General features: G+C 31.8%; 1 protein-coding gene across 1 annotated transcript in view; it reads left to right on the top strand.

The window, feature by feature from the left end:
- The window catches only part of LOC147079231 (acetylcholine receptor subunit alpha-like), an 836,032-nt gene that overhangs the window by 780,698 nt on the left and 40,988 nt on the right, over window positions 1-14,346 (top strand). The window contains exon 8 of the mRNA XM_085954767.1: window positions 7,063-7,209. Coding sequence (XP_085810893.1) covers window positions 7,063-7,209 — 147 coding nt within the window. The remainder of the gene's footprint in view (window positions 1-7,062; window positions 7,210-14,346) is intronic.

Raw genomic sequence — 14,346 nt, 5'->3', positions numbered from 1 at the left:
CGGATCTAACGAGAGGGGACACTTCGGAGAGGCGAAAAACTCGCTTCGGGAAGGCGTGCGGGTTCTCTGCAAAAACTGGCATGATCCATCGCGTATATTGTGGACACCGCACAAAGCCCGTTTGGAATGTTTATACGTTTTTGCTTTGTGGGATGGATCATCCCCATGATCGTCTTTTGATTACATTTATAGATTTTTTACGTATATAACATAATATCTTGTTATCTTGACTCAATAGTCACTGAATATAATATATTCAGTGATATATTATATTCGCTATATATATATATATAATTCCGTCATTCTATTACATTAAGTAGTACGCTACCCTCAAAATAGAAAATAGCTTTAGATAAATAGCTAAATTTTTATTATTTTATAGATAAGCCAACTTCTTGTCAGATTCCATAATATTTTCTAACTAATTAAATGTTAAACATCAAAAGAAAACTTGTATTCAAAGGGATGAAAGGGTGATTTTTTATCTTACATTTAGTAGTTTTGTCTTATACCATGTACTGTCTCTTCTGTTACTCCGAGCTACAAAATCAAATTATGCTTTACCATTATCAGTGGGAAATTAGTGCTGTCCTGAATTAATAATCTTGATTAACTTCAGTGATAACTCTTACTGAGAAGTCATTAGATAATAATATATTTAAAAAAAAATTGCACAATATAAAAACAAACAGGGCAGGATTGGTTTACTTACAAAAAATATATTGTCATCCAACACGTTGTCAACGCTATTTATACAATCTTTTGAACGTTGAACCTGTATTCAAAATAAACTGAACCTGGATTTTCCAAGTATTAAGTGCACACCTTTTACGTTATACACAAAATAAATAAATGTAAATAACAAATAAGGTCCCAATAAGGTCCATATTGAACAATAATGCATGAAACTTGAAGATTACAACATTTTTTTGTTTTGTTTAATATTTAGTAGTTGTACTATTGAGTAGGTACCTAATTAATTAATGACTGCGAAGCTAATCATTACAACTTTACAGTATAATATATAATATTTTGCTTAGGTTATGAATAAATGATCCTAAATGTCAATTAATGACTGCGAAGCTAATCATTACAACTTTACAGTATATATAATATTTTGCTTAGGTTATGAATAAATGATCCTAAATGTCAATACGTAAATAACAATTTTAAATCACGTTATTTGGCAATGTCCGCTTTATGATGATCAAAGACGAAGGTTTCTTGAAAAAAACCGTCAAGCAGATTTAGGACTGCAAATATATTTAGATAAAAATTAGAAAAATCGAATATAAAATAAAATGTCATAAACGTCATCCAAATTAATAAAAATATATTTTTGAGGTTTGTCGTAAAATATAAAAAAATTGCGGCTGGCGACAACGTAAACGTAAACAATTTAAACGACTTTCCAATCAATCTTTAATTTAATTATAGTTATCTAACAAACATAGCTGAATTTGATATAATATTCATTAATAGAAAAGTATTCACAGAAACAGAATGAAGAAAAATATAAAAAAGGAAAAATTGAGGTTACCGACTTTGAAACTAATATCATCAATAATTATAATTGCACAGCCAACTATCAAAGCATTGTTTTGTATCTATTTGTTTCTGAAAGAATGTAACCATTATAATTTCACATGTTACATGCTAAAATATATTGTAAATCATGTATTCACCATGAATGTATATTTTTAGAATAATTATTTTTATATACTTAAATGGAATGAAACAACATCATATAAAATATGTGCTGCTAAGTACCGGGGTTCGCAACGTATGCGCTGGGAATCTGTGCTTTTTCCTTAATAAATTTCCTGTTTTAAAAACTTATTTTCTAGTTTCAAATGCGTGGTAATTTATCATTTTATCAACTTGTTTTTATGGTAATGTCTTGAAATCAGTACAAATATAAAATATAATAATATCTCAACAAAAATTTCCTAAGATCTAAATAACAAAAACATCACTATAATTTATTTTGAAATACAAAAACATCGTCGGTATCGCCAGAGTAATTCCATGATATATTATATTTCCCACTGAAAAACACATTTTGTTAACACATTTTTTCTGGAAGCCATCCAAGTTGCAAACCTTTGAGACTTAAAAGCTACTAAGTAATTGACATCTTGCACGTTTCACCGTTGCAGTAGGGAAAAATGCCAGCGGATACATTTTAAAAGTTTGATGTAGGTCGCTCTAAAGTCCATACCCCCGGGTCCCCTTAACCGAGATAAAAAGCGGTGAGACAACCTTTTTGCATAGCGTAAAATATCGGTCACTGTATTTATCTATTACTTAATTAATATTCAAAAGTTTTCGCTAATATTTTCGAAAGAAAACTCGGATAAGGTATTGTTTTATTAATCCTTATAAAGAAAATTTTCTATTCAAAATCTTTGTATAAGGTAACCGAACAAAACGAAACATGATAAAATAGAACATGTATAAACAGAACAGTGACAAAACAGAACAGCGAGAGGAAAAATAAATCATTCGATAATTAAATACCAATAAAACTTAAGTTTATAAACGAAATATATATAAATATTTATTATATGTATATTATTTAATCACTGTATGTTGGCCATTCGGCGTAAAAACCTTGAATTTATCTGCGTGATTTTGATAATCATACACAACTCCATAGAATTATTAAACTCATTATTTCGTTGTACCTACCTAGTCACCCAACCATTTTGAACATAATAAATTGATTATTACTAGATATACCTAGCTTGCCAGCAACATCTAGTTTATTAAGTCCCGTTTAATTAAGGCTTTCCAGCGATTGGAAATCCAGAAACTACCTAATTTCATTTTTTACGGCGTATTAAAAACCTGTGTTATTAAAAATCTATACAATATAATAGGGATACGACAATTTCTATATTAAATGTTATATTTTTACTAAAAGGTCCATAGCCATATTTATCGGTGTTTTGTTTTGTCACTGTTCTGGTTTATCATATTCTTTGTATTCTTGTTCTGTTATATCATGTTCTGTTTATTCATGAAACCTTCGTATAGGTATTATAATAGTATCTACTAAATTATATTTTTTTAATAAAGTCTTATTTACTTATTAATCAGTGGGTAACTTTGCAACCCAATGTGTGTGAAGGTCGGCTCGGTCCAAGAAACGTCTCTACTTTCCTATGTCTGCTTTAATATTGCCTTTTTTCTGCTTGTTGACATCTATCACGCACGTACTCTAGTCTGCTTCCATATCCATTGGTTTATTTTGTAGTCTTTCCACGCTATACCCAATATGTATTATTTCATGCTGCGTTACGCTGGGAACTTGTAATTTCTCTTACATAAAGGGTCCTAATTACGCACTTGTAACACACGTTGGTTCAACAGTTAACGCTTAAGACACAGTAAGAGGTCACTTTTGAATATTCTATGTATGCCCCCCCCCCCTCATGCGCTCCATGCCATTTTAATAATTCGAGCAATCTAATCATACATACCTACCATTAATTAACATTCATTGTCTGAGATAGATGTTTTTGACCAACTCGATTTGACTGATGAATGATGAGCATCACTTTTGGTTCAGAAAGAAAGTTTATCTATACGTAAATTTGTATAAGTATTGTTTTCTCCATTTGAAATTACATATTATGAAAGATGAATTACAAAACTATACTAAGCAAGCAACTCTCTTCTTGATCGTAAATACTGTGATCAGAAAGCAGATTAGAAACCCCTACGTTATAACAACTACTGTTTTTTTTTAACTAAATAGACTCTATAAATCAAATAACTTTGTGATCCTGTCCTATAAAGTTTTTTTTTTCTAAAAACATTTTTATTGGTATTTTTTCTGAAATTTGATAAAAAGATAAAATAAAAAATACTTTCTACTGTTGATTCACTTGAATTATTAATTTAAACAATAGAAACGGCCACAGTTATCTTACGCTATTTTAGGTTCTTTAATTTTCACACATCCAGAGCTTAGTAAGATACTATAATCTAGTGATTCTCAACCAGACTTCCACGGAATCCTGAAGTTCCGCGAACTTGAACCAGGAATCCAGGAATTCCAAGAAAATGTAGAGACAACTTGACATTTTTCCGATTGAATAATACTTTCCTTCGATATCGTAATGAGTTAGTAATAGTTTTTTTTGAATAAGTTAGTAAAATAAGAGGTTTTACAAAATATGCCACGGGTTTCACCAAACAAAAAAGGTGAGAAATCACTGTCATAATTTGATATAATATTGAATGTAAATTCGTATTCAAAAACACAGTGAACATTTATTTTTACATTCAAGATGTATTACGAAGCAACTAAGTATTACATTATTTCGATCAATATTTGTAAATGAATTTACAAATCCGTCTCGCATTGGAAAAGGTCCAAAAAATTGCTCACACGATAGACTATAATATTGCGAGAATACATCATCACTAATCTTTTTATTCGCTTCTCGCATTTCTACCAAATTATATCTGAAACTGTTTATCAATAAGAAGTTTTAAAAATGTATTTTATTTATATATACTTCTACCAAATATTTCTTATGTACTTTTAATTCAAATGAATTCATTTATTGTGACACGTTATGAATATCACACATTGTTAATTCAATATTTTTACAACAAAACAATAAGTTTTTTTTTATTCAAACTACCACATTATAAAGTATAGGTACATAATTGAAAATAGAAATACAGAAATATATTTATTTTAGATGGACTTAATTGGATTTCAACATATATCTATTTCATTTGTGGAGAGAGCTTTACCATTTCAGAATTAATAATAACTTTCAAAATGTGGACCGCCCGTGAGGATTCTATTAGTGAAGGTATTAGATCAATATCTTTATTAATAAAAAGTTTTAATGAACGTTGTATGGAGAACCGGACCGCCCCTAAGCTTTCAGAGTGAAATATATTATCATAACGATATCACGTGTTTGCCTAAGTTTAAGTCCCTGGTAAATATGCGAAAAATCCGTTGATAGTTTAAATGCAGACATATAATTCACATACCTACTTTAAATAGCATTTATTATTGTGAAGTTGATTGTTAGTCAAAAGTATTACATGATTTATTTCAAAGGTCATATTGTCGGTTAATACTTTTCATTAAATTCGGGTTTTTTTAAATGCCAATTTAAAACTCGTTACAAAATTACGCGTAGAAAACGGGAAATTATTACCATACAACCATTTTTAACCTACATTGTAATTATTAGTGTTATTTTATTATTAATGAAAAAAATGAAATTCTATTGTAAACTTATGGAATAATTTAGAATATTCCACGCACTATCCTCATTTGAAAAGTGGTAATTTTATTCCATTATGATATTAACAATACCTAAACCAACAATAGGTAGGTACTAAAATCAATAGTAACTACATTAGGTGTAGGTAAAGCCGTATCGCATGATTTTAATTTGTAATTAATAAACCCAAACATTAAGTAACCTTAACACACTTTGATCAGGTACTTTAATATACTTACTATAGCGTAATATTAATACGATCAACTTTCACAAAATTACTTATTTAGTCGATAGCTATTTTAGTTGGAATACCATTATTAAGACTATGTTATTATAATTACAACCGAGAAACCTCTCGACTGGAAAACATAAGATTTCTTATTCCACGAAATTTTAGCGCTACTATACGGTACGATTATATAATAATATAGATTGGGAGCTATTTTTTTAAGAGTAACAAAATTTCAACGTAATATACTGCTTTTCCTTTATCACAGACATCAACCACAGAGCCGTAATTGAATTTGATATCACTTCCTTCTTTTTGTCTATGATGATATGGAAAAGACATGAAAAACATGAATTCAGGACTCGTGTATCCAATATTTTTACATCGAGAGAACAAGATTCTGATTAAGCTGTCTTGCGATAATAGATTGTATACAATATTATTTATGCTAAAGCTCTGCGAATTGTGCTTCCATTTGTGATACCTCACATTTACAAATCTGATATAAGTATTTTTGCTTTAATACAAATTAAATATCGTTAGTTATAAAACGTAATATAATTTTTTTTATCACTTGTTTCAAAATTTACATATTAATGTAATTATTATTTTTAAATCATATATTAAATATGGAGAATTAATAAATATGTAAACAATAATAATAATAAAAGAGTTAAACAATGTAACGCTGAGATAAGGTGTAAAAATAAATTATATAGGCACATATAATATTTATAAAACTATTGATAGTTTAGGTTTTCCACATTTTATAAAATATTTTCTCTGGCCACTGGATATCTCTCCCCAAAACAGCGACTGCATTACCTATTTGTATTTTGATGTTTATTTGATGTCTCAGGTCGTCGGTTCAACGGCGCTCATCTGCTTTATCAGTCAAACGACGACCGATCTCAGCCACCGTCTTCATAGTAGAGGGTTCTCATGGTCCAAATTCTTGAAACGCAAGAGACAGATGATATAACCTGATAGACAGTCGTATTTTTGGCTTTGTTAGAGCCCTTAGAGCTACTAAACCTGACGATTCAACTGATTTATTCAGTTGATTATTGATTATTAATATATGTTTTATTATTAAGGAAGCATGAGAGGAAAAAAAACACGTATTTTGAAGAACTAGCAGCTGGTAAATTTACTTTTTATAAATATCATGCTAATAGATTGACAAAAATTGATTATTATAATAATAATACCCCACAAAGTGTATTATGTATGTACACAATGATTAGATTTATTAAGATCGAAATTATTTATATATGCGGTCAAAATCAGTCATAAACTTATATATATATATATATAAATATATAAAATATCTAGAAAGGGGACTATAAAATCTTACACATTTAATTTTATTTTATTTACACTGTTATAAACCCAAATCATTTTCTATAGAGTTTATAGTAAATACGTGTTCAAATTAAAATTATACAGGTAGATATATCGACAAAATTACACATCGGACGATACATTTTATGCAAATGAATCCCTCTCAAATAAAGCTTTGTATCGCAATTATTAGCAAATGATTAATCGAATTATCTATTTCCCTTTCAGTATATGCGTGACGGTGGTCGTTTTGAATGTCCACTTCCGTTCGCCGCAAACTCACAGGATGGCTCCGTGGGTCAAGAGAGTTTTCATTCATATCCTGCCGAGACTACTCTTCATGAAAAGACCGCAGTATAAGTTTGATACTACAAGGTAAGAGCTTTGTAATTTAACTGCATTTACGTATACCTCATTTACAGAAAAAGCAATTGGGTCATATTCCATACCATTAGATCCCCCCCCCCCCCATAGACCCATACCTGAGCGGAAAGATTCAGGGAATGGCGAAATATTGTAATATAAAGTTTATAAGGTAATTATAATATTATAGTATTAGTATTATAGTAATAAGTATTATATTTATATTAATATATTTAATTATTATTTAAGGTTGTTATAAGGTAAAATCCAAGGTATATTTACATATTACATAAATTTAATTTCAACGTAGGTCCATGAATTCCTTTTATGTTTATTTTTATTTAGTAAAGTTATTCTCTGTTTAGTATAAATATACTAGGCGAGATTAACACATTTGTGGGCGTGATCATCATCCGAGGTAGGGTACTGATTAGCAGAAATATAGCCTTCAATCTCCTTACTGACCAAAAAAGTCTAAATGCGTAGGGTATTTTGTGGGGTGAGCCTGGACTTTATTTAGATATTTATGAAATCTCACCTTGCTTGGCTTATAATTGAATCATGCACACGTAAGGGGTTGTATATGATTTTTTTAAACTTGCGAGTAATTTGCAAAAAAACTTTTCCTTATTCAATTAAAATGTAAAATGTACGGAAAATTGGCCCTTGCCCTATTTTATTTTTAAAATAGAGGTTTCGATATTGAAAATTTGCTGAAAATAAATAGATAAACAGGATATGTAAAATATAATATATAATTTTTCCACAAAAATATCCATTTCGGCACATATCTATAGTATATACAGTATACACTATACGTGTGCATGATTCAATTATCGAAGATTAACATTTGACATGGGTATCAAATTAAAACTAAAGATTTAAGATACCGTAATGCACATAAAAATGACGTGGTTAAATAGTGACTTGATTTGTATATTTTTTTATTCAATAAAAGTTCAGTTTCCTATCATAGACGATGGCCACATATACAAATTCAACTGGCATAAGAAGGTTTTCTTCGTAGTTTTTTTTATTACACTAGCTATATATAACTACAGTTCATTCAATCGTTTCATTTTAGAATTTTGAATCACACGTGTAAACAAGAAAGCAAATTTGATAAAAATTTGAATATCGTACGACACTGTCTGAATCCTAAGTCCGCGGTAATGCGTGAGTGTTCTGCTCGTATAACCTAAAACACACAAAATATAATAATAATGAAAAGCACGTGCTATATTCGGCAAGTTCTACAGACATGACTCGGCATAAACGCGCGCAATTAAAAACTTTTTGACTCCCAAACGAATATTTTACTGTTATTTTTTTCATAATTGACCTTCCCATACTTTTGAATAACATTGTTTCGAAATAACATTAATTAACAATTATCTGAAGGCTGTGATCATATAATGTCACATGTTATGAACATTTCAAACATCATAATTTTTTCACAGAATAATAATGAAAATAAATCCATAACGTTTTTTTTCGTTGAATGAAAAATGTCTGAATTTTTTTCATATTTACAATTCATAACTTAGAAACCCTAGAAACATATATGTTAGAAAAATCTTAGACTGAGTGGGGATCGAAGTTCGAACACAAGTTTTTCGCTTACCTGACGAGAGCTCTAACTAACAAGTTATCGAAGCAAGTTCTGACCTTGTAGATTATCATCATTTCAACCACTCTCGATTTAATTTTGGATGAGAGCCTCGACTTGCTGCCCCCACTCTTATCGATCTTTCGTTACTAAGTACATCCGACAAACTTTTTTATCTCAACTCAGTTTACGCTTTGTACAAGTATTATATCCAACACCTTTCTTTGTTTCCTTGATAATTTCGTCGATCATCATCTACAATACGATTTTCTATTAATTCATATAACATATAAATTTTGAATCTGTTGAATTTACGGTCCATTTTTCGCACCCGTTGCAGATTTTATCTAACATCGACACTATGTGCACTATTCTGCCAATGATGGCGATCACCTTTATAATTTAAAATAGTCTAACATTACTAACTGGTCTTAGAATGGTGTTAGGATTAGTGGAAATTTATTCAAATAGCTTCGAAGTTTATTGAATAATTTAATAAAACAGGAAATATTAAGTACTTATTCCACTTTTATTATTTAATAAATTTGGACCGGTTTAGTCCTCTCCTCAAAGGAACATTTTCAAAAGTATTAAATAATAAAAGTGGAATAAGTACTAAAAAAAATGCGTTTTTTTTAAATCAATAATACAATGCAGTTCTACCATGAATTGATAGTTAACACAATAAAAGAAAGCTTCGAAGATGTTTATATTAGATCTCTAAAGCTTTTAAAAGTAATTTACTTTTTCAATAAAGGCTGTCATAGTACCTATTAACTCATATTATGTATATTCAGTCTTGAACCAATAATAATTGAATTAATATAGATCGTTTCCTTTTAGTTGTGTTGATAATGCATTAACAAATCACTGCCTGAAAGCAACAGTAGGATAAGTCAAAAATACGTTTCATTGAATTTTAATGTTTGTGTAAAACCTACGAGTATATTTTTATTTTGTTTTTTCTACGGTTTATAAGGTTATTATATGGTAGGATTTATTTTATACCATTATTAATAGTGGGATATCTCAGTTTACCCACTGTTTCTTTGAAGTTACATCATAATTTTAATAAAAGCAATAGTAACATTTTTTTCTTTTATAGTATATAATTTTTTTTAATCTCAGTGGATCATTATGTTGATATAGCTTCTAGCAATCGATTGGCATACTTATTTCAAAATCGACTTTCTTCATTTGGTTTCACTGTTGCTTTCATGTTGCGATGTGTGTACCTAACGTGGTTACAAAATTTTAATTTACAGATATTAGGAACAAAATTATTTTTATCTAAACTATTAAATAAATAATTAGATAAATACCAAAACGAATGACTTTACATTTGTTATTTAATTTGAAAAGGAAGCTTTCAAATTTCAATAATAAATAGATAAACTTATGAATAACCGTTATTTTATCGAACGATTCGTTTTACACAATTGAAGCTGAAACATGACGAAAAGTTAAAATGTAATTTTTTTCTACTTTAAATTCTTTTGGTCGAAAACATTATTTATATTTGAAATTACTTTAACTAATTAACTAATTACTCAAACACCAATTTCTTCTAAGGTTTTCAAATAATATTTCCATGTGTATGATTAAATTATTTGATATAATAGTATATTAAATCAATATTTGATACAATTAAGTCTTGTTTATTTGACATCATCATCATCTTTTCAGCAACACTGGCTTCACTTTCAATCGAATGACTTTCTTTGCCGTATCCAGTACTCTCGGTCCGTCACTTTTTGTTTCCATGTATATATGAATCAAATGTTTGCTAAAGTTGTAACAATGTATTTTAATATCTGTAGGGCAGTGGTTTCCAAACTTTATGTTACTACGCCTCCCTTTTAAAAAAAACTAATCTTGGCGCCTCCCCCCCTTTATTTCATTAAATAATACAGACACCTTTTTAAATAGTCAACAATGTACTAATACAAAAATGAAAAAAAAATAAACAAGGTTTTACTAAGTACTTATATATTAATTTTTAAATTAATTTGTTTTTATGCGATGAATGTGCGTGTTTATTAGCACAATCAATTTCAATAATAGTCAATCCAAATTTATCATCGTTCACTGACAAATGGATTCTATCATGGGCCCCACATCCTGAAGCGGGCCCCGAGATCAAGATCTTTCAACCACATATTTAAAATATTTGATAGTTCTGAAGCAGAATAGCGCCGCAGGCGACTTTTTTACTATTAATAGAATAATGTTAAAAGTGCATTAACAAACTAACCAAGAACTCAGTAAATAGATTTTTGTTTGCTTCAATATATATCTGGGATAGAAATAATTTAAATGTGGATATATGGCGAACTTATTTTTTTTGTAATTTTGATTTGCAAAGATTGCATTGATTTATTCACTCATTTTTTTAAATTTCAACCAAATACAACAAAGTTATCGTTCCTAAACAAACTTGCGTCAAATTTCAACATTGTGATTTGACCCTTTTATTTCATTTTTTCACGAAATACCCAGCACGCTTCACAATAGTATAGAAGTGAGGTATTATGAAATTAGTATCCATATTTTCAGACAGGTTTGCAAACAACCTTTTATAGGACTGTTTTTATGTAGTTTATAACTAGCGGCCGTTTTATAAACTATGCATTTGCAAACTGCAAACTTGTGGCTACAATAATTTTGTTTTCAATTTTAAATAAATTCAACATCTACATATTCAAATAAATATTTTTCACGTCACTTTCACTGTATGAAAATATGGATTCTGGTTCTAAGTGATGTTTTTGTTAAACTTTTCGCGCCTCCCTTAGTTACACTCCGCGCCTCCCAGTTTGGAAATCGCTGCTGTAGGGTATCACTGGATGATGTGATTTTTGTCCATTGATGATCTGCTCTTCAAACGATGTATCCTACCCATCTCTAACTCAATATTTCGAAACGCTGTATTATGTGTACTTCTTTTTTTCATTACCTAGCCCATTTTTATATTTCGTTGTGTACCTTTTAGTTTTTCAACCAATTATTCATACATATAACATATTAAATAGAATCATTATCATTAGCCGGATTTGATCCACAGATTGATGAAGGCTTATCCTAAGTCATTTCTCTAATAAGTACTATCGAACATGATGAGTTTTATGTCGGTCCTGTGATCTTATAGTTTTCTCAGAAATTATTAGTTAGCCGAGCAACATGCCGACCCATTATTGATCTACGTTAAAGTGCCCACCACCACCCGTCATATATGCACAACCGTGGATATGCACGGCCGCTTTCTATGACGCTTTAAACGTGTCTGAAAGAAGTGATTTTAAGTGCTCATTCCGTCCCGAGACGGAGCCGCACGGGACTGATGCTGCAACCATGCACCGTAGTGCTGAAAGAAGAAAGTTAAGAAAGAAAATGTTTGTTTTTGGACTGGCTCTGCTGTCCGCTGACGTTAAGCGCTTTGTGTACCCGCATACTGAGTGTCACGAATTGAAATGGATGAGTCTACAGAAGAGTCGGGACTATCCCGCTCCCCATACGACGCTGCAAATTTCTCAAATGCCGCAAAGTTGGCCTCGGTTGCTACCAGATCTCCATGACCAATTGGGCCCGTGTGAGGACGGACCCTGGCAAACAGCTCTGCTCGTTCGAATTCCATAAGCGGGCAATCCCAGAGGATGTGTTCAACATCTTGGTGGTCATGCCCGCAGGTACAACCCGGCCCATCTACTATCAAGCCAAACTCGTGGAGTCTGGCGGCGAAGTTGCCATGGCCGGTGAGGAACTGGCTAATCCAGTGCGAAGGTTGGAGTCTTCTAGTTTGGTGCCTGCAGAATACGTCTGGTGATCTATATCACAAACTCCTGTCTGCCTCTTAATTCATCGGTTTATTTTGTTATCTTTTCGTGTTATGTCTAAAACGCCCGTGCTACATCGCACTGTTATTCGTTTTTTCATGTATCTTATATTAAGGGTCCATATTTCACATGCATGAATGAATACTGGCAGCATATAGTGGTTGAAGACTTTAACGTTTTAAGCATAAAGCCTCATATTCACTAGAGCAGGGATTACGAAACTTTTTCTGCAATGGAACACTTCGCAAACCCGGAAATTTTAACGGAACACTTAGTTTATTTTGTAGGCAATTTATTAGCGCAGCTAACCGTTCTGCCAATTTTGGCAACTGTCGTTAAACTGACAAGACTTGTCAGCCGGTCAGTTAAAAACTATATACCCTATCTTTTTCATGCGCGCGGTGTGAGAAAAGATGGTCCTCCGTCTGTACCTTGATCATGGCCCCCACATCCCGAAGCGGGCCCCCAGGCTAGAATCTTTGGTGGGCCCCCTACTTACCGCTAAGGTTAAAGGCAATGTGACGATCTACAGTTGCACATTCCAAATGGTGTTCGAGGTAAAATTATGGGTATTTTTAGCGATTTTAAGTATTTTTAATACACCCACTTTTATGTTGATATGTACAATTATGGACATGTCAAATATCGACAATAATCAAAAATTGTAAGTATGGTATAGTATAGTATATTTTTTAGTGTTAGTGCATGTTTGTGATATGTGTTTATATCACAACTTGGCTGGTCGATCTCTTACGCCGGGCCCCCCGTAAGTCCAGCCCCCCAGGCTAGAGGCCTGTCATCCCCCCCCCCCTTTTGGGAGCCATGACCTATATAGATATTTGACGTTATAAACATCAATGGAGATTGATCATCACTCGCCTTTCAATATGAAGTAGATTCTTTAATTTATTTTAGTTTTACTTATTTTACTTCTACTTAGTAGAAAATCTTTAAATGTGTTGGGGTGTATAAAACCTTTCCAAATGGTCGCGGAACACCTATTCAGGTTCGGCGGAACACTGGTGTTCTGCGGAAAATAGTTTGGGAAACCCTGCACTAGAGGATAAAATCTCCCTCAAAATGACGCGCAGTATATAGTCTACGTGACGCTGCAACGTTACGCGCTGTCCCCCAACATATTGCGGCATTTCTACGTGACGCGGAACATGTTGCATGTTGTCGCATCGCAAGCGAGCGCACGGGCCTCGCGTCTGTCCCGCATCAAATGTTGGCGAGTGTAGACGGGTGTGCAACGTGTCTCTCAACATGAGTCACTCGATTATCCACTCTTCTTTCTCTATGTAGTAAGTAGTTTCGCACTCATCACAATTTCTTTCTCTTACGTTGCGATAAACTACTCATTTAAAAAAATATTTTCGCAGCACTAACCAACACAACCTTCTCGGGCGACATTTCTGCGACAACTGGTGTGAATCCTAGTGGGTACAGGCAAATCCGCGACATTGTTCCCAAGACATCGACGTAGGTATTGAGTGTCATGTCCTGCGACATGTTGTTCCATTAATTGTCCCCTAGCGAAAAAATTACTTTATATCAGATCACTTTTGAAGATACGTTTTGGTTCTGCGAGAAAATATCTCCTCACAATATATACATCATTATTGACTAATCATTTGTTGTCCGAGATATACCTACGTTGTTAGTGGCTACCTAAAGTAAAACAATTGATGAGCATGGATGTTAAGT

This window comes from Rhyacophila brunnea, unplaced genomic scaffold (assembly GCF_057557595.1).
Source record: "Rhyacophila brunnea isolate RB1 unplaced genomic scaffold, BYU_Rbru_1.0 scaffold_10, whole genome shotgun sequence".
Classification (NCBI taxonomy): Eukaryota; Metazoa; Arthropoda; class Insecta; order Trichoptera; family Rhyacophilidae; genus Rhyacophila; species Rhyacophila brunnea.
The sequence above is the reverse complement of the archived record's forward strand: the minus strand, read 5'-3'. Positions and strand labels throughout refer to the sequence as shown.